At 44.9% G+C, this 21,547-nt stretch overlaps 1 protein-coding gene across 4 annotated transcripts in view; it reads left to right on the plus strand.

Moving 5' to 3' along the window:
• The window catches only part of RNF216 (ring finger protein 216), an 84,959-nt gene that overhangs the window by 3,194 nt on the left and 60,218 nt on the right, over window positions 1–21,547 (plus strand). The window contains exons 2-8 of one of the 4 annotated variants that reach the window (XM_075515626.1): window positions 7,720–7,823; window positions 8,599–8,848; window positions 11,387–11,566; window positions 12,627–12,755; window positions 13,937–14,070; window positions 15,773–16,630; window positions 18,436–18,512. In XM_075515626.1, the coding sequence (XP_075371741.1) occupies window positions 12,689–12,755; window positions 13,937–14,070; window positions 15,773–16,630; window positions 18,436–18,512 (1,136 nt within the window). In that variant the 5' untranslated portion in view covers window positions 7,720–7,823; window positions 8,599–8,848; window positions 11,387–11,566; window positions 12,627–12,688. The remainder of the gene's footprint in view (window positions 1–7,719; window positions 7,824–8,598; window positions 8,849–11,386; window positions 11,567–12,626; window positions 12,756–13,936; window positions 14,071–15,772; window positions 16,631–18,435; window positions 18,513–21,547) is intronic. The other 3 variants (XM_075515627.1, XM_075515628.1, XM_075515629.1) reach the window with 3 other exon arrangements.

Consider the following 21,547-nt stretch of genomic DNA (forward strand, 5'->3'; position numbering starts at 1 on the left):
GGGGTTTTTTTTTCACATAGATTTGGTCTGGAGATATTTTAAGTCTCCATTTAAATTATTGAATTCGGACATCTTAAGTAGTTAAAGGAGAGGCGCTAATAGTCTCCGAAGTCTGTGTGTGCATTAAAATAATACCGTTGTGTATTGCATGCCTGGTCGATGGGTGGGCTTTTCAAGCTGCTACATGTAACTTCAATTCCTCTCAGTAGGATCTATGCCTGATGGGGTAGGTGCATTTTTTTGATAGAGTGAGCAGTGGAAGGTGTGAAACATGCAGCTGGCTCGGGACACTAGCTATCTCCCAGTAGCAGCCCAGGAGATAAGGTTACTTGTGTACTGACGTGGTAGTTCCTGTGTTTGAAATGGAGCTAAATAATGTGCAGATCAGCATTGGTCTCATGAGAAGAACAGTAGTTTTGTTTTAAGAAGGTTACTGGGACGGGGAAATCTGGGAAATTGGGGAGGGGTAGGCAGGGAGAACAGGAAAAAGAGAAAAAGGCCACTTAGCAGTGTCCTGGTGGCTTGAATAAGTTATCCTTGCCAAAGCACTGAGATGTGAGATAATAAGGAATGTTTTACTGAGCTGGGATAATCTTGCTCTCAGCAGCCCTCATGTCGCTTTTATAGACTTTCAGGTTTATTTTGGAGTATCTCAGGAGTGACGTTTTTCCTCTGGGTCAGTGCTTAAGAGCTTGCGGTGGTTTTGAATTCATAACGGTCCTTGAGAAAGCTTAATTGCCAAGGACTAGAAATCGTATTCCCGCTGAATGACACCTTTCTCCTAATTACCAGCACTGCTGTGGTTCCTTCCCCGCATTTGTGAGGGGAACTGTCAGTGTCTGATTAAGTGGAAAAAGCACTGGGTTTGGGGGGAAGATTTCACCATGGGGCAGCTGCTACCCTGAGCCATGATGCCATCTCATAGTGTTTCTGACCCAGCTCGGGGGAAATTTGAATTAAGCATGGCTTCCTCGCTGGCTTTGGGGGAGCCTGACTCCTTTGCTGATGCCGATGGTGCCTGTCTCTTTCACAGGGTGACTTTTGGAGGCTCTCGTTGTTACTCGTAAGGAGAAGTAAAGTTGATGAGCTGAAATAAATGTGGGAGTGTATGTAGGTGTCAGGGTGACCTGAAATGTTTTCAGTTGGCTTCTGAGGACAAGTGCTGTATTGTTCGCACTCGGTCTGCTTACCTCTCTAAGGAGGCCAAGCTACTGTTTGCATTATTTAGATAAACATTTGGACAAGATCTGTAGAGGTATCATGTGATATTACTCTGTAGTATAAGGTGATCAGGATTTGTACTAGCTAGAATCTTTGTTTGGGGAATATAAGGATGGAAAATGGCCTCAATACTTTGTCTAAAGCACTTCTCGCACAAGGCTCCTGTGCTGCTTTGTCAATACTGACGTGCTCTTACCAAGCTGCGGGCGCTGTTATTGCTGTTTCTCGATTGGAGAAAGGAAGACAGCAGTTAGCTTTTTGCAGCCTTTGCAAAACCAGAGTTAGGAACAGATTTACACTTCTGCTTCCAAATACCATCCTGAAGACATGATGCATTTTTATATTTGATGGAGAAGGGAGGGAAACCTCTCTTGCAGATCATTTTTGCTTGAAGGTACCTGAAGGCCGGTAGCGGAGGGAGCACTTACCCACGTACCCGTGGCATGTACAAAATGTTGTTGGATAAACGTGTTACAGTGGGATATCGGGGTGGAACAGGCAGCGATGTTGACAGCTGCCTGCAGCAGAGCAGCGATGCTGCCTAGAAGGCTTTCCTCCTCTCCCTGCTCTCGCTGTAGTGCGCTGTAATGCAATTTGAGGAAGATGACAGCAGCAGCATAATGGGGAAGCAGGAAAAGAAGCTTTTTCTCCCTTGCAGGAAACCAGCAGTGTAGGGTGTTTCATACATCCCCTGCTGCTAGGATTTCCAGCCACAGATGACCAAGGCTGGCAAGACCCATTAGCAGTAACTTGGCTAGCATAAATAGTTCGTGTCCTCTCTATGTATTGTTAAACCGGAATCCTATTGTAGTGGAGCAGGCTTCATTGTGTATAAACTGGGAGGTGCCCTTGGATCAGGCACGACTAGCACAGACCAGCTTGCAATGGCTGGAATGCACCTCGGACTTGAACACAGTGTCTGAAGAGTGCTCCTCAGCGTAATGTTTTTGTGTTTGTTTAGCAGTCTGTGGCTGCTTTTACTGACCCTCTGTCCCAGATGGTTAAATAATCTGTTTGATGTTGTACTGTTGCAACACCCAGGAAAAGAATTTATATTCTGCTATGTGAAGGCTTAAACAGTGTTGGACACTTGACTGCGATGACTAAGGGGTAGGCACACAAATTTGCAGCCTGAAAACAGTTGTGTCCTTAGGAAATGGTCTGACTGCAGCCTGTGTAACCTCTTAGCTGTGGCCTGTAGTGATTTTCTTAGTCTTGCACATGCAAAATGTTTATTTCCCTTGGAGTGAAATTGTTAGGTACCTTGGAGTCTCCTAAATCTGCATGACTGGACCTGGAGAATTAATGTGCAGTGCTTCTTTCCTTGCTTTTTAGCTGGCCAGCTGATAACTCATTCATTTGTGAACTTTAATAGTCTCAGAAGAGAATAATGCTGGATGTGGAGCATCTCTAAATCTGGCCACGATCCGATTTCACTGGTTTTGGTTCTGATGTAGTGGTGAGCTTATCTCAAATACAAACTCTTTACTTTTCTGTTATTTTAACACATGCTGCTTAAACCCAGCAATGGCCGCTGCCACGTGGCATGGGTGAAGTCAGACTGGACAACTGTTGTGGGCCTGGAAGGCTGCCCTCAGTTTCTGCTGTTGAGAGCCTGCTTGCTGGGCTGGAATCGGTTGGCCGCAGAGCGAAAGTGTGGCTGCAAATAAAACAAAACCCGGTTTTACAAAAGCAGTTGCTGGCTGGCTTGAAAATCTTGTAACAAGTGGTCATCTGTGGTGCTTGAGCAGTAAGGACACAGTTACCGTTCTTCAGGTGGGTTGGTAGCAGTCCTTCTCGTGCAGCAGTTGTTGGGTGGGGTAGGCAGCTTTTTTACTCTTTCCAGTAGGAATCAGTGCAGCGTGTGGACTCGCTGCTCAGGCATTGCACGTGCCTTGCAAGGTTTCTATCGGTATTTTACTCTCGGTACTTAAGGCAGTTTAAGACTCCTCTCACTGCAGAGTGAACTTGGCCTGTTGGCTCAGTGGCTCTAAGCTGGCTCTTGTACGTATTTAAGCCCTTCAATGGAATGTGTAAAAGCATCTTTCAAAAGCAGTGCCTGATCTTGGACTAGGAGCACGTATAGTTTGAGTGCTAGTTAGGTGTTGCTGTGGTTGCATAGTGTCAACTGTTAGGCTGCAGTTTAAGATCTTCCCCCTTCTTGCAGTTTATTTTAGCATCTTAGTTCTGTTCTCCATCTTATGCTATGGTGGACATGTGAGAAGAGAAGGTATCTGATCTGAATCCTACAAAACAGTTTTCCAGGGCGTTTCTTTTCAAAGGTGTAACAAATGCTGGTGGAGCTCAGGAGGCGACAAGCTGTGGTGTGGGAATGTGACCATCTTAAGCAGTTACTGCAGTGAAACCCTTCTTAACGTGGAGCCACAGCTTCTGGCCACTGACCTTTGAAATTATGGCAAGTGCAGATGTTTTAACATGGATCAAAAAAAGGGTACGGCTGTAATAACCAGAAGATGTGACCTGTGAAGTCATTCTTTTTGGAAGTCCCTAATTCTGGGATGTTTGCCACCTAAAATGGTTGGTGGCAAGCTTTTAAGTCGATACTAAAAGTATTGTGCAGATCAACACAGAAACCTTCCTTTTTGCTAAGGTGGGCTATGGCAGTAAGTCGGGGTTTTTTCCCTTCTGTGCCACCTCAGGGTCAGGTCTTAGCTTTTGTATTGTCAGAAGCTTTGTGAAATGAGGTGAGGTGTGCTTTGCAGACTGAAGCCATCCTTGAAAGTAAAGTTTCTTGTGATAGGTTCAGGTCACATTTAAAATAAAATAATACCCCCTTCCTTTCCACACTTGCTCCTGGTGGTGCATTATGCATTTTTGCTGGAATGCAACTTCCCAAGTGCAGCTTAAGCGGTTGTTTCCAGAGTTGGTCTGCTGGGCAGCAGCTTAACATCTAGGATGCCATTGCAACCTATCAATCCTTTGTGATTTTTAAAGTTCTCTGGCTGTTACTGCAACTAAAACTGACTCTTTGTGCTTTCCAGCCCTCTTGACTTTGGTCTAGTTAGTCCCTTGCTGCTGCTTTTAATAGCAGTTTGCTGGTTGCGTGCAGCCTGTCTCTTCTTGCTCCCGGTGCCCCCTGCACACAGGGCTGCAAGCGGAGCAGGCTGCTGTTGCTCATCTATGTGAATGTCAGTGCTGTAGCCTGTAGGGTTACTCTAACCAGCAACCTTAAACTCCTTTATTTCTCTGTTTCCTCTCCAGTGAAAAATGGTGCTAAGATGGTAACCTGAAAGCTCCTGAAGACGTGCATCCAATTTGTTAAATAACTACTTAAAAGGTTGCACTTGGTTTTCTTTGTTCTGTTAAACCTTTTAAAGGTGACATTCAGGATCCCTTAAAAAAGGAAAGAAAAAAGGAGAAAAAATACTAAGGATTTGGAGAGGAAATGCTGTGTCCTTTCTCCTGGAGAGCTCTATGAAGTACAAGTAACAGAGGAGCACTCTCATGTATATCCTGGGGCACGTAGGGCATTTCTCTTGTTCTTTTCTGTGTGGTCGCTGGGTTGATGGGGAAGAGAAGGCAGCTGCAATAAATGTTATGTAGAGCCCTGGCAGGTATGTGCAGTACCTGGTAGTCCGTGGAGTCCGGCTCTTTCAGATACTACTGGGTTTAATAACGGTGCTGCTCAGAGAAAGGAGCTTCTGCCCCCTTCTCTTGGGATGCATGTGAGTTTGGGGCAAGAAAACTGGAAGTAAAACTCGCTCTGGAAGTGCCAAAGCTGCAAATCACATGGTTTCACATGCTCTTCTGTTCATCCCCACCCTTATACCACAAAATCAGAACAAAACAGTTTTTTAAATTGATGGCTTGGGAGATAGGCTGTGAGCCCAAAGGGGTTGGTTTTGTGTGCATGTGCTGCCGTAGCTAAGTGCTGAGCTGCTAGTGTCTGAATTGTTGCTTGAACACAAAATGCCAAGCTGGCACCTATGTTTGTGATGTGGGAGGGAGGTTTTGGATTTTGGGGATTATACAGTATGATCTTGCACATGCCAGAAGTCTGAGGCAGGCAGAGTAGTACCCTTTCCAGGAGCTAACTGCAGAGATGCCTCTTCCTCCCTCAAAGCCTTGAATTTTCACTTTGCTCTTAAAATGAGCTGCTCGAGGCAATGGCATTAACTCTCCTTTCTAACCAGGCTTTGTAAATGTAACTCTCTTTTTCATGACTCAATTTGGTAGGGGAGGCAAATGAGTGATCCAAAGCTCCCCACCTCTTGTGCAGAGCGTGATTTTTTGCATACATCAAAATTAGCAGTCTCGTGCTGGTCAGAGATGTGACGATACGGAGCCCTGTTATTTAGCAGAAGGAGTGACAGGGGGTCGTGGGAAGGCACTGAAGTGTCCAGCAGTTGACCTTGATGCCAGTCATCAGGGAATAGCCTGAAGGCATCAGAAACTTTCAGTTGAGTTGAATTAGTAGTTGCCCATTTTTGGAAAACAAGTCAGTCTGTTTCAAAACAGTCTTACATTTTAGAGAAGAGCTCAGACAGCAGAGATCAGTTTGGCTAGGAAAAATGGTGTCATTGTAGGTGGCAAGCTGTTAGGTGAATAAGATAAAACTGGACAGATTTCTTTCTTCTTGTACTTTGTGTTAATAGATGCAATAAAAATGGAGATTGGGTATTTCAAAAAATTATGATTAAGTGATACTGTCACCTTAATGGAATGATGAACTGCAAGTGAGGTTGATTGGAAATCTTGTGATGTACAGACAGTTGAGATGTTTCCTGTAAGTCCTAAGTTGACTTGCAAAATGGGAAAAGTATAGTTAGGGATTTGAACCCAAGTAATCCCTAAAAATCTGCTCTCTTAATTGCTCCTGACTAAGCAATTTGCATTAGACTGGAGCAGTGACGCATAGATGTGGCTTGTACCCTGTTAATCCATAGCCTCTCTTTTCAAAATATCTTCTGATGCGTTCCTGGTAACGCCGTTGACTGAGAATTGACTGCAAAAATGCACAGCAGAGCTCTGCACGAAGCTACAACACATGGTCCTTGTTCTAGCCACAAGCAGGATTTTAGTAAAGCCGGACAGCCCCGTGTTAGTGAGCTCGTAGTTTGCTTTTCGCCGATGCAGCGATCGCTAAGCACTCCGCGGTTACCAAGAGAGCTCGCACCAGTGGTAGGCCTTGGTGGAAAGGGCATCGCTCGCTTCGGTGCGTGCCTCGCAGTGCGGCTCCTCTTCTTGGGTAAGAGAGGGTGAGGAATAGGGAACTTTTGTGAGATATCTAGAGGTTGTGATTGCTGCTAGAGAAGCGTGAAGACTCCCTGTCCCCCTGGTCCATCTTAATAATGTTCTAGCCTGGAGTACTGCTTCTGAAGCTGGTCGTGATGCTGGTGTGGCTGCAGAAATAGTGGCTGCTCTTTGGAGATGTTTTCTGAACAATATGTGTGTTGGCTGTCTTGTACGTATGGGGAGGTAAACATTCAGTTTTGATTTACTTGCCCCAAAATGCTTCTAGTGTTATATTGTCTTATGTTTTGGTGTGACAAAATCAATTCTCTGGCTTTCTGCAGTAGAACTGCGTTACCTGGCTCTTAATGGAGAAAAAATTGTTCATTTCAGTTTCTGTTCCTTGATTTTTTCTCGGATCTCAGGAATCCTGTTCTCCTCTTAGAGGGTGTACGTATCTGTCTGAAATCATTTGGTAAACAAGCCAGCTGCTAATGTCTTGTGAAACACTTAGGGAGTGTTTTAAAACTTAGAAGCCAATTCTGTTATTAAATGATCTTCTGGTATGTTGTTCCTCTTCAGCACGTGCTCCAGGTCCAAAAATTGGTGGCAGAGCTACATGGAGGCAGTTGCCATAAGTCTACCCCTGTTCTGTGCTCCTAAGAGGAGCTTTTGTGTGATATCTGTAGCTGGTTGTGCCGTTTTCTTAGCAAACCGAGCCGCTGCTGGAAACCAGGGGGTCTTGCCTATGAGCCGCTGCCCACACAGTCCTATCTGCAGGAGGCCGGGGGTAAGGCTCTTGGGCTGGGGCCGATGCTTTTGTTTCAGCCTGGTTTCCCACTTTCGCCTGAGCTGTGGGCAGGCCTCCGTGCGAACCTGCTCAGCAGAAACCCCGCTGCAGGTCCACATTTTAACCTCCGGCTTTATTTCTTTGCGAGGTGCGATGCAGTGGCGGTAGCTGCCTTGTGCATGGCAAATAGGACTTGTTTATGCACAGCGGTTCTTGTCGGGCTTATGATCAGGGGATTTCTAATTTTCGGTTGGGATGATGCCGCTTAACACGATCGACCGCTGTTAAACTCTCCTTGCTTTTGCTAAGTGACTGTTACAAGGAGCAGCCCCCAGCAAATCGTGAACCCTTTGAAATGTTTCAATGAAATGCTTGACAGTAAGTCGGGCTGGTTTATTTCCCTTCTGTCGTGCTTTTTTTTTTCTTTTTTTTTTTTCTAAGGCTGAATTTTTAGCTTTTCATTTTGCTGCTTGTCACAAGCCATGCATTATTTAAGTAGCTTCTCTTTGTTTCAGCAGCTTGAAACGAGCCAGAAATTCACCTTGCTCGCAGGCTACCAGCAGACACGTTTGCTGCCCGCAGGCTGAAAGTAGGAGTTGATGCTCTTCTGTCAACGTAGGTGAGCAACAGTGGTGTTGCTGTATGGGGGAGAGGCTAAAACACACAATGATTTGATGTTGCTGACGTATCTTTCAAGTTGCTCTCCCCCCCCCCCCGTTCGGTTGGGATTTCAATTCCTACCTCCGCAGCAGTGCTTTCTGTCTAGTCCTGTTGCCTTGAGCTAGAGCCAGAAAAGAGCAATTTGAGGCTAGTCCCATCTTGGGTATGTGGGAGTTCAAGATTTCAAATGCTTTAAGTGGGGGAAAAAATACATTACCGTGTGTCTAGGAGGGGGGTCTCCCCCCAACTGTCGCTTTAAATTCCAACACCATCTGAAGATGCTCATTGCAGCACAAATGCGAGGTGGAGGGAGTGGATTTGAGTTCTGCTCCAATTACTGCAGTCCAGAAATGCCTGCATATACCAGGAGTTTAAATATATGCACAGTACCGATGCTTGCTATTTTTAGGTTAGGCTAAAAATATGTAACGTGGTGTTTGCAGGGATTTTAAATGGGTTTTAGAAATCCTTGTGTAAGCGTTCTGTGTGTACCTGAGACCTGCTTCACCTCTTAGCAGCTGATCCGTCAACTCGTAGTGGTTGGGACCAGTGGATTTGTAGGTTATATTTTTTGCATGTATGAGACGCTTGTTCAGAAAGTACGTGTGACTTCAACTGTCAGTCTGAGATCTAGTCAGTTCAGAGAACAGTTATATGTAAGTCCCTGATGGTCTCTGATTTTTTTTTTTTTTTTCCCAGTAGCTGTTCTGTTAATGGGTGGTTCTCCTCTCAAGTTGCTGTAGGAAAAACCTTGACAGGGAGGATTTTATTGCCTGTGCAGTGAAACAACTTGGACGTGCAGAGTTATGAATACATGGAGTAATGTGGAAAACGGAGGGGAGATTTGGTGGAGCCGCATCTTCAGCGCGGTGGTCTTCACTGCGCTGTCAGCAGGTGGCTTTGAAGTCATGATGAGAGTTTTGTGTCACCTGGATACTGTATAAGGATTCAAGTCCCAAATCTAGTTGGTGTGCTGGACCGCAGGTGGGATTGTTTTAAGAAAAAGGGGGGGAAAAAAAGGTTGCAAAATGTATATCTGCCTGCTGCTAGGTCTTTTTCTTTTAAAACGGCTCTAGTATCCTGTCCTTGACTGTATTGCAAAAAAGCTGATGGTCATGTTAGAGCTTGGTTATAGGTAGCCTTATTCTTTACCTATAAATAGGCACTGAAATCACTGAGGTAGTGTGGGATAGCTTCTTTCCATCTGTCTTGTTTGCTTTTTATTATGTTGTTTATGTAGGGCAAGACCCTAGGGTGGCTTTGATCTTGTTACTTCACATTCTTGGCGGCCCAGTGCTATAAACAAGAATAAACTTCTTATTCATGCCACTAGATGGAACTGGCCCATGCTTATAGGTATTTGTTTAAACTTGAGCTCTGTATTGAGTATTGACAAAATGAATTGCTAGCTCTCAGTGGACGCTTGGCTTTTACCCTCAAAGCAGTGCTTTATTAAGCTGCTTGGGTTTTTATGCAGTCTGTTTTGAACTAGAAAAGTGGTACATTGCCAGTTCTTTCCAGGCTTGGCTTTTTTTTTTTGTTGCCTTGACTGTGTATTACAGTTAATGCTATTTATTATATTCCTGCTTTTAAACCACCATGAGTCTTTTGGTGATGTGTGCACATCTTTCTCTTGTACAGGGGGGTAGACAGTCTGTTATCCCAAATTTCATTTCAGATTATTTCCTGTACCTCTTTCTTGATGCTCAAGGTTGAAGTGTGCAAGTTTGTCTCTACGGGAACCGGAGCTGCCTATAGAGAATATGATCTTAATGTTAGTCTTGTGGCTTATCTCTTGTTCTTGGATGTGAACAGCTGCAGTTTAGCCAGCATTGGACAAAGCACCATTTGAGCTATTTGGGAGAAGATTTTTTTTGGTGACTGTGCCTAGCATTTGTGGTGTTGACCCGCCCACGCGTACACGCGTATGCAACTCTGCTAACACACTGCATGCCCCCGTAGGGGAGAAATATCCAAGCCACTTAGCTTTGCTCAGAGCAAATTCGAGCAGACACCTGTCTATCCTCTGTCCATGCCGCTTGATGCTGTGAGGGCTGATTTGTGGCTTTCACAAACATCCTTGTTCCTCCCCAGCCAGTCTTGGAGTGATCCTTCACCGTTTTTGCCTGCCAAGAGGTTCCTCTGTTGAGTGTGAGCCTGCATGAAGGCAGCTGAGACGAGGCGGGTGCGAGCTGTGCAGGGATTGTTGGTTGTTGCAAGGAGTGCTCTGTAGGACCAGCCTGCTGGGAAGCAGAAGTGGTTGGCCTGGGTACATGAGCTTCAGCTAGCCTGCTTGGTGGCCTTGGCCACACTGGTCCTTTCCATGCTTCCATTTCTCCATCTTTTAAATGGCAAGAAGTGTACTGATCTCATTTTCTAAAGTACTGAGAGGGCTAAGCATGGAAAAATCCGATGCAGGACTAGGTGGTAGCTATTTATGAGTACCAGGGAAAATACAACTGTAATGTGGATGTGACCTTTTAAAAAGGACAGGGTTTTCACCAGTATGCTTACTGGTGAAAGTGATCCAGCTACTGAGCTGCAGCTCCAGCACCTGTCTGCAGTGATAAGAACAGCGCTTACATGCCATTCTGGCAAATAAAGTAAGGTTTATTTCTCCTTGCTTATAAGGCAGAAGCCAAAGAACCTAGTGGAAACACTCCCAAAATCTTGGTTTTGAAGTGTTTTCAAAGCATCAATATGCCCGCGATACTCTTGGAGCTGCTTGCTGGAAATAGGGTGTGCTACTGAGGTTTCAGGGCTCAAATATAGGGGTAGTTGCATATTCGTATTCATGCTGGTTGGGAGAGGCCTCTGTAGTTCCCTAGCCCAGTGTCCCGCTCAAACATGGACCGTCACCAGTGCTGGGACCAGGTGAGCATGGCGGCTTGTAGCCAAGCCTTTAGGGTGGAGGTTCCCTCTGGAGAAGGCTGCTTCAGGCGCTGAGCCGTGCTGCTGGCACCCTTTGTGTGTGTTAAGGCAGTGTCCTGCCCTGCAGAAGGGAAGACGCTGCCACCGTGCTCACTTATCCCGCTGCCTGCAGTGCGAGGCCTTGGACCGTGTCTGTGCTGCAGGAGGAGGGTGCGTTCCTGCCCAGAGCCGGACGACTCCCAGCGCTGCTGTGCAGCACGCGCTTTCTGTGACATGTGGCTTGGGTTTTGGCTTTTTAAAGTGCTAAATTGTACTTTTTATTTTTTTATTATTTTATCCTGTATTAAAATATTTTGAAGATGGTAATGACTAGTTCCTTGGGGGGGCTATAGATATGAGTACATAGTATGCATCTGAACTGATTTCTTCATCTTGCTGTCTTAGCTGCAAATCCTGTTCCCTGCAGAGGAGGTTAAGCAGAATTATTGAGGAATTTATACTGCTCTTGTATACTAGCAAACATGATTTTATAGCAGACCCACCATTTTCTTCTAACTTATGCATCAGTAAATATTTAATAATACAGATTCCTCCATGCTCTAATAATGAGATTAATACTTCTCAATAAAAAGACCTCCTTTCTCGTTCCAGTGATCAAATTGTGGTTGGAGTTCCTGTATGTATTCAGCTGCTCTGCGATAGCAGGAATTGAGAGCTATGAGCTGACAGAGCATAAAATGGAAACCTACTGTTCAGGATGCAGTGATTCCTCTGATCTCCTAATCCTGTTCGGGAGCCTCCAGCCGGCTCATTGTGCCTTTCTGAGAACAGGTGGGGGTAGCAAATTTTAGTCCCAAAAGCTCAGTCCTGTGAAGGACCCTGATCCCTGTCATGCTCTTTTTGGTTTGAGAGCAGGTGGTGTACCCTGGAATTTGTACCAAACCCTCATTGAGGAGGAGATGTGTCATAAATCAGGGAGGTCTCTTCTTTAAAATAGCAGATGATGGCAAGAAAGTATGCTCAGTAAGTGGGACTTGTTCCCATGCCGGTTCACAGTGCAGACACAAAACACGTGCTTATATACTGCCCTGCCAGGGGTGCAGCTTCTTTCTGATGTGTCAACAGCATGGACATTGTGGAAGTGAGCTCAAAGCATCTCTGGTCCCTCTGAAGTTGTGCCTCAGCTTGGCAGCACACAAGGGAATTCGGGGTTTGATGCTGGTGCCTCCATTTCAGCAGCGTGGCTCACTTCACGGTTCAGCTCCTCGACAGCTAGGCTGTCAGGTCTGACCCATAGCATTGGCTGTTCACCTCGGTGCTAGCATTTCTGCAGCACTTGTGTGTGGTACGACTTCATGGCATTAAGTGCGATAGGGGATGGTTGTAATGACATCAACTGGTACGTTTGAGATGCAGGCTTATGTGGTGTTGCCCTGTGGCAGCTCAGGCAAGTGGCTTTTGCTCCTCTCACCAGTAGATGGTGGCAGAAACACCGCTATGTGAGTTGATGCATCAGGTTTTTGACTTCTTGGAAACAGGAGAAGATCCACATATGGGGAGGGTTTCAGTCCTGTCTGGACAGAATTGCATCTCCCCCCCCCCCTTTCTGTGGTTGCATAGCTATAAGCATCTTCGTGTCTTCTCCAGAGAGGCTTCTTGGGCCTGATTTCACTCTTCAGTTGGCTGTCTTAACTGTTGGAGCAGAAGACAACAGAAACATGTCTGCTTTTAGGCAGCAAGAAGGTGGTACAGAAAAAAATCCTCGTGGAGAGGCTGTGCTGGGAGAGCCAGGAGAACCCCCAAAATGACTTGGCGGCTTAGTTTTGGGAAAGCCTGACTAGGGTGCTGCTGAGTTTGCCTTACTCTCTCCTGTTTTTATTTTGTCTTCTAGTTTCTCATGCAAGTCTGACTGTCATGCCTGGGCATTGACGCTTTCAGGCACGGCAGTTTAAAATGGCAGAGAGAGGTGGAAACGAAGAAGTAATTAACTTGAACAGCTTCCGTAGTCACAGAGGAAAAGGTGAGTACTCATTTGTGCATATTTCCAAAACTCTCTTTGTAAAACTCTGCTTACAAGCAGCAGGATTCATAGATACTAAACCTGCAAGAGTGCTGTTAATGGGAACCTGCTAGTGGTCTGTTTTGCCGTGTCATGCGCTGCTCTGTTACACTTACTTCACAGCCGCCTACAGAAAATTCTCTCGTTTTATGCTGACATGCAAAATATTTGGCTCTTGTCTTTCTCATGTTGTACTGCCTTAAGGCAGATTGCTAACTTCTTGGGAACACCATGTAGAGGTATTTCAGTGGATCTGAGGGGCTTATGGTGTTCCACCCTTCTGAGGACCTCATAGGAGAGAGGCTGGCTTTGCATTCATGTCCTATAGGGCTGTATGTATTGGCACCCCTTCCTCCAAGAGTGGAATTCAAAACGATGCTTTCTGTGTATGCCTGAAAGGTGATAAATGAATACTCATGCTAAAGCATTAGCCAAAACGTTGTGTCAAATTGTAGGGAAAGCGTGGTTCTATGCTGTCTCTGCAGTACAGAAACCCTTTGTTTCTGGCTGGAGTGTCTCTCCTGAGTTCCAGTAGCTGTGCTCAGTAGCATCTATATTCCACTCTTGACAAGCCTTGAGGGACAAGGTTGTCATCTAATAGCAGGATATCTTCTGCACCCACAGTCAGGGGCCCGATCTCTCTTGCATAAGGTACCCCTGCAAAGTCACACCCTTTCAGAAGAGGCCAACTTGCACAGGGAACCTTATCTCCCCTCTAGAATGCACTGCACATTAATGAAAGAATGTATCATCCCAGAGATACTGAACGTTCAGGATGTCTCTGCAAAAATTAGGAAGTAGTATGTACATGGCTTGTTCAGAATAATTTTTGCAGCAGCTTGACTCGTGCTGAAGTTTGGGGTAGAAGAATCTCTGCATAAGTGTCAATGAGTGACTGTTTCATGTATGTGCCGCTATGGTCTCTTGAGCTATAGCTTGTGCACGTGCTTTGCTCAAAGGGCTGAGGGAGGTAGGAGTGGCCGTAACAGTAACTTGTAGAGGAACCAGTGACCTTTGAGCGCTTCTTCTCTGTTGCTGCAATGCAAACATGAAGATTGCTTTTCAGATGTTTCGGTGCTTGTGCCCTGTAATTTCACTTATTTACTTTTAGCAAATAGCTAACTTTACTTACTTTACTACAGACTGGATAAACCTCAGGGACGAAGGTCTTATCATGATATCGGATTCCTCGGATGAAGAATTACCTTTGTTGCTGGAAACACCAGCAGAGCAGCAGCATGAGGAAGATGACGATGATGTAGTCATCTTGGCAGAGGTAATTTTTCATTCTTGTACTTGCCCTGCTTTATTCATGGCCTTTATAGCCAACTCTTGTGCAAATATCTGATGCATTCCTTTGATAGTCCTGTCCGATTACAGTAATTTACTTAGGATGTCTGAAATGAATGTTGAAATGATGGAATTTTGCTGGCTTTAAGTGTTTAATCATATTTTGGGCACAGGAGGGGAGAACTAGATTGTTAAACTGCATTCTATTTAAATTCATACTTAATGAAGGCTGTAGCTTCCATAAAGTTATCTAAATCCAGAAAGGTGAAGTGCTTTGTAAGAGGACTTGATGTTCCTTAGAAGGCGGGTTTTCAAAACATGCCTTGTTTGACCTTGTATGCTTTATATTCCTCTATGCTGTTTGGATTCTTGGGCTGTTGCAAGTACTTACATGTTTGCAGTTTTACAAAGCCAGCCCACCTGAAATCCCTTTCCACTGGCACAGTGTCCTGGTTTCTGCTGGGATAGAGTTAATTTTCTTCCTAGTAGCTGGTATAGTGCTGTGTTTTGGATTTTAGTAGGAGAATAATATTGATAACACGCTGATGTTTTGGCTGTTGCTACCTGATGTTTACACTGGTCAAGGACTTTTCAGCTTCCCATGCTCTGCCAGGTGCACAAGAAACTGGGAGGGGGCACAGCCAGGATGGTTGATCCAAACTGGCCGAAGGGCTATTCCATAACATAGTGCGTCATGCTCAGTATAGAAACTGGGGGGAGCTGGCCGGGGGGTAACAGTCGCTGCTCGGGGACTGGCTGGGTGTCAGTCAGCGGGTGGTGAGTGGTTGTATCACTGTTGGTTCCCCCCTCACCCCCTGCCCCTTGGGTTTTGTTCCTCTCTTGTCTCTTGTTGTTTTTATTATTATTATTATTATTATTATTATTATTATTATTATTATTATTATTATTATTATTATTATTATTTTGTTCCAATTATTAAACTGTTCTTATCTCAACCCACAAGTTTTCTTACTTTTGCTCTTCCGATTCTCTCCCCCATCCCACCAGGGAGGTGTGAGCAAGCGGCTGGGTGGTACTTAATTGCTGACTGGGGCTAAACCATGACACACAGGCAGTCACACAGAGGAGGGCCAAAGGCTTTAGCTTACCCTGATTATTTTAAGTGTCTAATTTCATATCTAAGCTATATATTCCATTTTTCTGTTAAAGTAACCAGAGGCATTGAGAAAATGGGTTGCAAAGCTGACCTTTCTCTTTCTGAGTTGAAAACAGTAGCAGAGAATATTCAGACTCTGTTGGCATACAGCAGTCTGTCTGCCAGAGGCAAGAACAAGGGCAGAGATTAATGTTTTGAGCTTTGGTTCCTGCCTGTTTAAATAAATTGGTGAGAATGCAAATACACCATCAGTTAGTTCCTCCTTCCCAGAGTATTTTACTGGGAGGGAAGTGGGGACTGAAGTGAGCTCAGGAAATTATTCCAGTCTGAAAGTCCTGTGCATCCCTAGTTCTGCCAAATGTTCTCTTAGCACCTGGGGACAGACAGAGGATGGAGTTCAGTGAAACAAAGATATGCGAGTTGCAGTTTTATGCCTTATTAAGCACCTTGCTAAACAGACTTTTCATCCGTTTCCCATCAGAAATTTGATTAGATGCAAAAGATCATCTGGAGCAAGGATTCTGACATGCAGGCAAGAACTCCTACTTACTCTTGTCTGTCTTCTTTTTAGACCCCAAAGCATCAGCAGCTTCTGCGTCCCAATGTCATCAGACCTGCTGCTCAATGGCAGGGTGCAAACACTGTGGGAGAAGGAGGATCTAAAAGTGCTGTTGAGCCCTTGAGGAGCATATATCTGCAAGATGAAAACTCAACTCTGCTGTGTCAGGGAGACCGGTATAGTCACATGGTGGAGAGCAGTGCTGGACCAAGCAGAGATGAGAATATGAACTTCGCCTTGCAGCAGCCCGGGCCATCTGAGCTAAATGGCTCCAGGTTTGAACTTACAAGTAACCAGGAGCCTGGCCCAAGTTTGCTTCCAGCAATAAAGACGAGTCCACAGCCTGTTGTTGATAGAGAAATCATTAGTCTGGAGAATGCAGACCTCCCACCACAACAGGAAGAAAAGGTGGAAGCCCAGGGATGGCAAGGAGAGGTCTTGGAGCCGGAGCAAAACCTTGGAGGAACAGCTGCTGCAACTACCACAGACCAGGAGATCCACAAGAACAGCCAGCTGGATCACCCATACTTCCAGCCATTGGAAGGTGAGCCACATGCTGTAGTAAATGGTTGGGCTCCTCAGCAAGGGCAGCCTGAAGCAGACCCAGGATCTTTGAGGGCATATGGAGAGGAGGCTCCCGGGCCAGCCTTCCCCCGACCCGAACCACAGCAGGATGGGATTCCAGGTCCCGCTTCGCCCCAGCCGGCGCATCCACCAGAAGAAACGGGTCAGCAGGCAGTGATAGACAATGAACAGCCAGGTCCAGCATTCCCCGCACAGGGCTCTCACGGACTTGGCTCTAGTAATGTGCCAGAACAAGGAGCTGCTGGGCAGGACCAAGACCTCACTGCGCTGCTCATCAGAGAGACAGTAAGTATTCCCAGGGCTTGTTTGCCTTCAGTGTGCATGTTATTTTCAGACAGGTTTTTCAAGGTGTGTAGTATTCATGTGCTCAAAGCACAGCCCTATTGACTTCAGCTGCAAATCCTCTTCATTTTGGCTAAGACTCAGCTGTGCACCAGGTGAGGAGCATGCAATGAACTGTCTTGGAGAACTTTGGTTTGAAAGACTAATCCCAGCAGTATGGCAGAAGTGGTGAGAGGATGTGAATCTTGAGGGCACAGTTTGCTTTGAGGTGGGCTATTGGCCAGTGAGATTTAACAGAATTGATTGCAGGGTCTCAAGGGCACAGTGAGGTAAAATAATATGGGTCTGTTCCCTTAAAGGCTACTGCCCTCTCAGTTCTGCTCGTTTGGTTTTGTCTGGCTGATTCCTAACCCAACTCTGTAGATCTGGTTTAGGGATGGATGTAGAGCTAATCGAGCAAAACTGAGACGCTATCACTGGTAGAGGGATAGAGGGGTGCAGTAGAGAAGGCTTAGAGATACACGGCTGAGAGCCATGGCTGCTTTCAGCTGGCTTTCCTAGAGTACTTTGGTCCATGGCCATGTAGAGGGCACAATAGTGGCCAGGGGTTGCCCTTGCAGTGTGGATTTCCAAGCAGTAGCACCGAGGAATTGCTGGATAAGCAGTGTGAAGGCTCGTCTATGTTAAATCCACATGCTCTTTTCTGACTCTGCGTGTGAAGCTTAGTATGAGGGGCACTAGCTGCAAGAACTGAACCAGCAAGAAGGGTACTCCTTAACCTTTGGTATGTTCAGCAGCTTGGGCAACATGGTGTATATTTAAAAAACAAAACAAATGTGGTGATGCTTCACATGTCTAATGTTTTCCCCTCCAGTGCACACTCCACCCTTTGATTGCTAGGGAGGAAGGGTCTCTCTTGATGCCTTATGGAATACTTTTTTGCAAACAAGCGTATTTTACTGCATCTGTATCTTACACCACCACCCCCATCCCCTCCAGTTCTTCCCTTCACATCCCATGTCTGATTCTGTTTGAGAAAACTGGGGTTGAGGAAAATGTTCTTCAAGTAGCAGCCCAGCAAAATTCAGTTCTTTCCAAGTGAGACCTTGTTGATCAGTGGCTTGCTTTGAGATGGGCAAGTAGATGCTCTTGTGTTGTCAGGGTTGCTTGACAACCCTGACCTGTCCAGTCTTGCAAAGCAAAGTATCATTTGGTGCAATCAACTGCAAGACCTGTACAGAAACCCAGGGAGAGGGAGCAGCAAAGGGTGCTCTTTGCTACGTGGCTGATGTTGGGAGAGCTTTCACAGAAATGCCAGTAGAGCGTTTGTTGTCTGTTCTGATCTCGTTCCTGGTGTGTCTGGGTGCTTTGGGTGGGTATATGTATTGTTGGGTTTTTTTCCTTTTGCTTTGGAATGTTGTATTTCAGCACACAACCTGGAACTCCTTAATCTTCTGTCTAAAGGTAAATATTAGCTTTTCTTGTCTTGTAGATCATACCTATGTGCCTCTCCTTTCCATCCAGCCTGAATCACTCGTTAGGCCAGCTGCTCATGGCCATTCACATCACTATCCATACTCTTCTTGTGAGAGAGAGCTGTTAGCAATCATCCTGTGGAGCAAAGGAAAGCCAGCGGCTTGCAGTATCCAGGCTGAATGGTTATAAATGGTCTCTTGAAATCCATTTTGGCCCTTGTCTCAGGAGCGTGCTAGATAATTACCTATAAATCTCTGTCTTTGGTGCTGTTGCTAGGTTGTGCTATGCAGGTCCTCTAATACCTACGTAACCTTTAGCTTTTCCTGCTGTAGGAAGCAAGATTCCCAGATGTGAAGAAGGAATATATTGAAGAGCTAATCAGCATCAAGAACTGCTATGACTTAAATGTGTAAGTACAGAGCTAAGAGCCAGGGTGTAGCATACAACAGTCTGGCTGCAGTCACATTTCCATTTCCCCACCTGCTAATGATGATCTTCTAGAGCATATCCAGGCTGGGAGTCAGTGCTGCGTTGATAGTGCCAAAGAGCAGAGAATTGTTTTCCTTCTAATAGAGCTTTTCTGAAATCCTCTCTAATTCTGATGTGCTGTAGCTTCTCTGCTTTTAAGACAACTTGCTTATTTAAAGATATTACATATAATTTACTCTTAACTATTACTAGGGTTCTTAAAAAGGGTGAGTGTCAGGATTAAGGTGTTGATATGACTTCTGTAAAACATAGTATGAAGGTGGGTTGGTGAGTTTTGAGTTGGAGAAAATAGTTTCCTACCTCTTCATTTCACTGGCTTTTTCCAGGTAAAGCTGACACTGTTTTGGACTCCCTTATTTAGCGTCATGATGTTGGCTTTTATCCCCTTTACTTAATCAAGTAGCAGTGGTACTGTTTGAGTTCTCTCGCATCACTTTTTGCAGGTAGAATAGAGCAAATGCATTTAAGGGCTGTAGCATTGATTCTAGATGAAGAATACCTTAGTGTTCATCATGCTCGATATCTCTGGGGGTCATGTTAGAATCAAAAGTTTAAAAAAAAAAACCCATTAACCTTATTGAGAAGTTTCTCAGAAGAATCTCCCTACTCTTTTGGGTAAAGCTTGCACAGTTGAAGAGCGAAGGATTGTGTGTGGTGTCACCAGCAACACAGAGGGGAGAATGGTTTGAAGTAAATCACTTGTGACTTGTGTCTGATGCTAGGTGACCCCTCTCTCTTCCTCTCTCTGCAGCTGTCACTGCTATCTCAAACATGTTGAAACTAGTTATGTGATACAAGAATGAGGAATAGGTGTTGGTTGCCAGAGTATTCACTGGAATCCGATGCCCTTTCCAGTTAACTAGGGCACTAATTAAGCAGTGTTCAAGAGTGTGAGGCTTAGAATTAGTTATTGGACCATAAATAAGTTAACTGTCAAGGAACTAAGGATGATCCCATCCTTTGGGCCCAGATTTCCTATTCTGCTGCCTTTGCCTGTGTTGTGAAGTCATGTCTCCAAAGTAGGGCTTCTTGGTTAGAAAGTAATCAGACTGTAACTTCTTTCTTATCTTTTGAAAGTGCTTCCCCTGCAGCGGTGGTGTGGTCAGCATGAGAGAAGCTTTCAGGTGCCTGCACCTCGGTGTGGATGGTTGCGTTGGGAGTGTAGAAGATGGGTAGGGCCATTCCTCGGGGCGATCGGGCTGTTGAAGTTAGGCATCTGGCTGCAGGACCCTCTCACAGATTGTGTGAAAAAACTCGTTATTGTGTCCTGTGGGGATTTAGCAAAGCCTGATAGAATTAAATCCCAGTATTGGCTTCTATCAGTCTTAATGCGTTCCTTCCCTTTTTGCTCCTGAAATCTCTTCTCTCCTATTGTGTGCCACAGACCCAGTGAGAAGAAAAGGTGCTTACAGGCTTCCCTGTAGGCCATCTACAGTGTCTGCTCAGCGGTGCGTTACCCACTTACTGGATGATAAAGATTTCTTCTCCATATTTTTATTCCTTTAACCAAACTATCTTTTGAGTTGTCACTGCATCTTTTGTATGAGAACAAATGGGTCAAAGCACTGGTCAGCCTTGCTGGCAGGGTCTCTTTGATCTCCATGGTATGTCAAGCTGAATCAGGCTTGAAATATAATAAATAAGAGTGGCTGGGTTTGGGCAGGGATGAGGCTTTTAACTGGCTCTGTATCCTGTGGTGCAGATATTAATGAACAGTGCTGCAAGTGTGCGTGCATTGCGTGCTGGGACCCACTTAACTAATTGTCAGACACTGAAGGTTAACATCTCTGAAAATCCTGAGCATTGAAATGGCAACATGCAGAATAGTTCAAATGTATTCTGACTGTGCCCCGGCTGAAACCCTTGCGTTTGAGCTGCAGTGATTTGAGCTCCTTGAAGTTTCTGTTTTGTTGGATTAAAACAGTTATCTTTTACAAAAGGGATGGGGGGGGGGAGGGCTGGAAGCTATTAAATGCTCAGTGCCAAGATATTTTGTTGTTTTCCAAAATGAGTATCTTAAAACTTTCAATTGATGTGAAAGATAAGATGTGGGAGCTCCTCTTAGCAGGGTATCATCTATTCAGCTTTTGTGTGCAGAAGCATTCACACTCTGTCAAAAGCTTCTGGCTCAATATGTCAATACCTGATTAAACAAAAAGAAATGCCTCTGCTTTGAATGTGAAAGCAGGGCTAAAGTAATCATGCCTTGATAGTGGGTTAATGCTTCAAGCCAGTTCAGATTGCTTAATTAGGGACTGATTTCTGACATCAGGAATGTAAATTAGCTGCAATTATGTCTTTGCTGCAACCTAGCACCTTTCTCATTCAAAGTTTTACAAATGTTAATTGCTTATCCTAGCTCCTTTCAGGAGGATATTATTCTACAGCTGGGGAAACTGAGGAACAGCTTCTGTTACTTGACCTAGGTATCACAGCTGGTTAGTGGTGGTTGAGAATAAGCTGTGAAAGTCTGATTCAGACAGCCTACAGCAAGCTTCCCTTTCAAAAGGGCTTCTGAAGTATTTGTGGATCCTCTGGCAATGGGGTATTCTGAAACTACTTGCTAGAGTATTTTCTAAGCTGAAATACTCAGTTAAACTAAATTTACCTGACAAAGTTATGATTGTTTGTGATAGGACCTCAGTTATGCTGAGGTCCTACAGGCTAGTATGCATTTTTTTCAGCAATTTTTAGTGATTATTTTCTAAATGCTGTTCTCACTAGACCAGTTTTTAGTGTGAATTGGACAATGCTGGTGTGATTTCAAGCTTTTTTACAATGAAACCTGTGTTCAGAGTACATATGTATGCAAATACAGTTTAAACTTGTTTCTGCGTCTGCTCTAACATTAAAGTAGATAGAGACTGGAGGCTTTAGTTAAAATTTGAATCTGTAAACTTCTGTCGAGGAAGACATCAACCTTTCGCAGGTTTTGTAGGGGTTCGTATGCTTTTC

The sequence above is a fragment of the Mycteria americana genome, chromosome 12, assembly GCF_035582795.1.
Source record: "Mycteria americana isolate JAX WOST 10 ecotype Jacksonville Zoo and Gardens chromosome 12, USCA_MyAme_1.0, whole genome shotgun sequence".
In the NCBI taxonomy this organism is placed as follows: Eukaryota; Metazoa; Chordata; class Aves; order Ciconiiformes; family Ciconiidae; genus Mycteria; species Mycteria americana.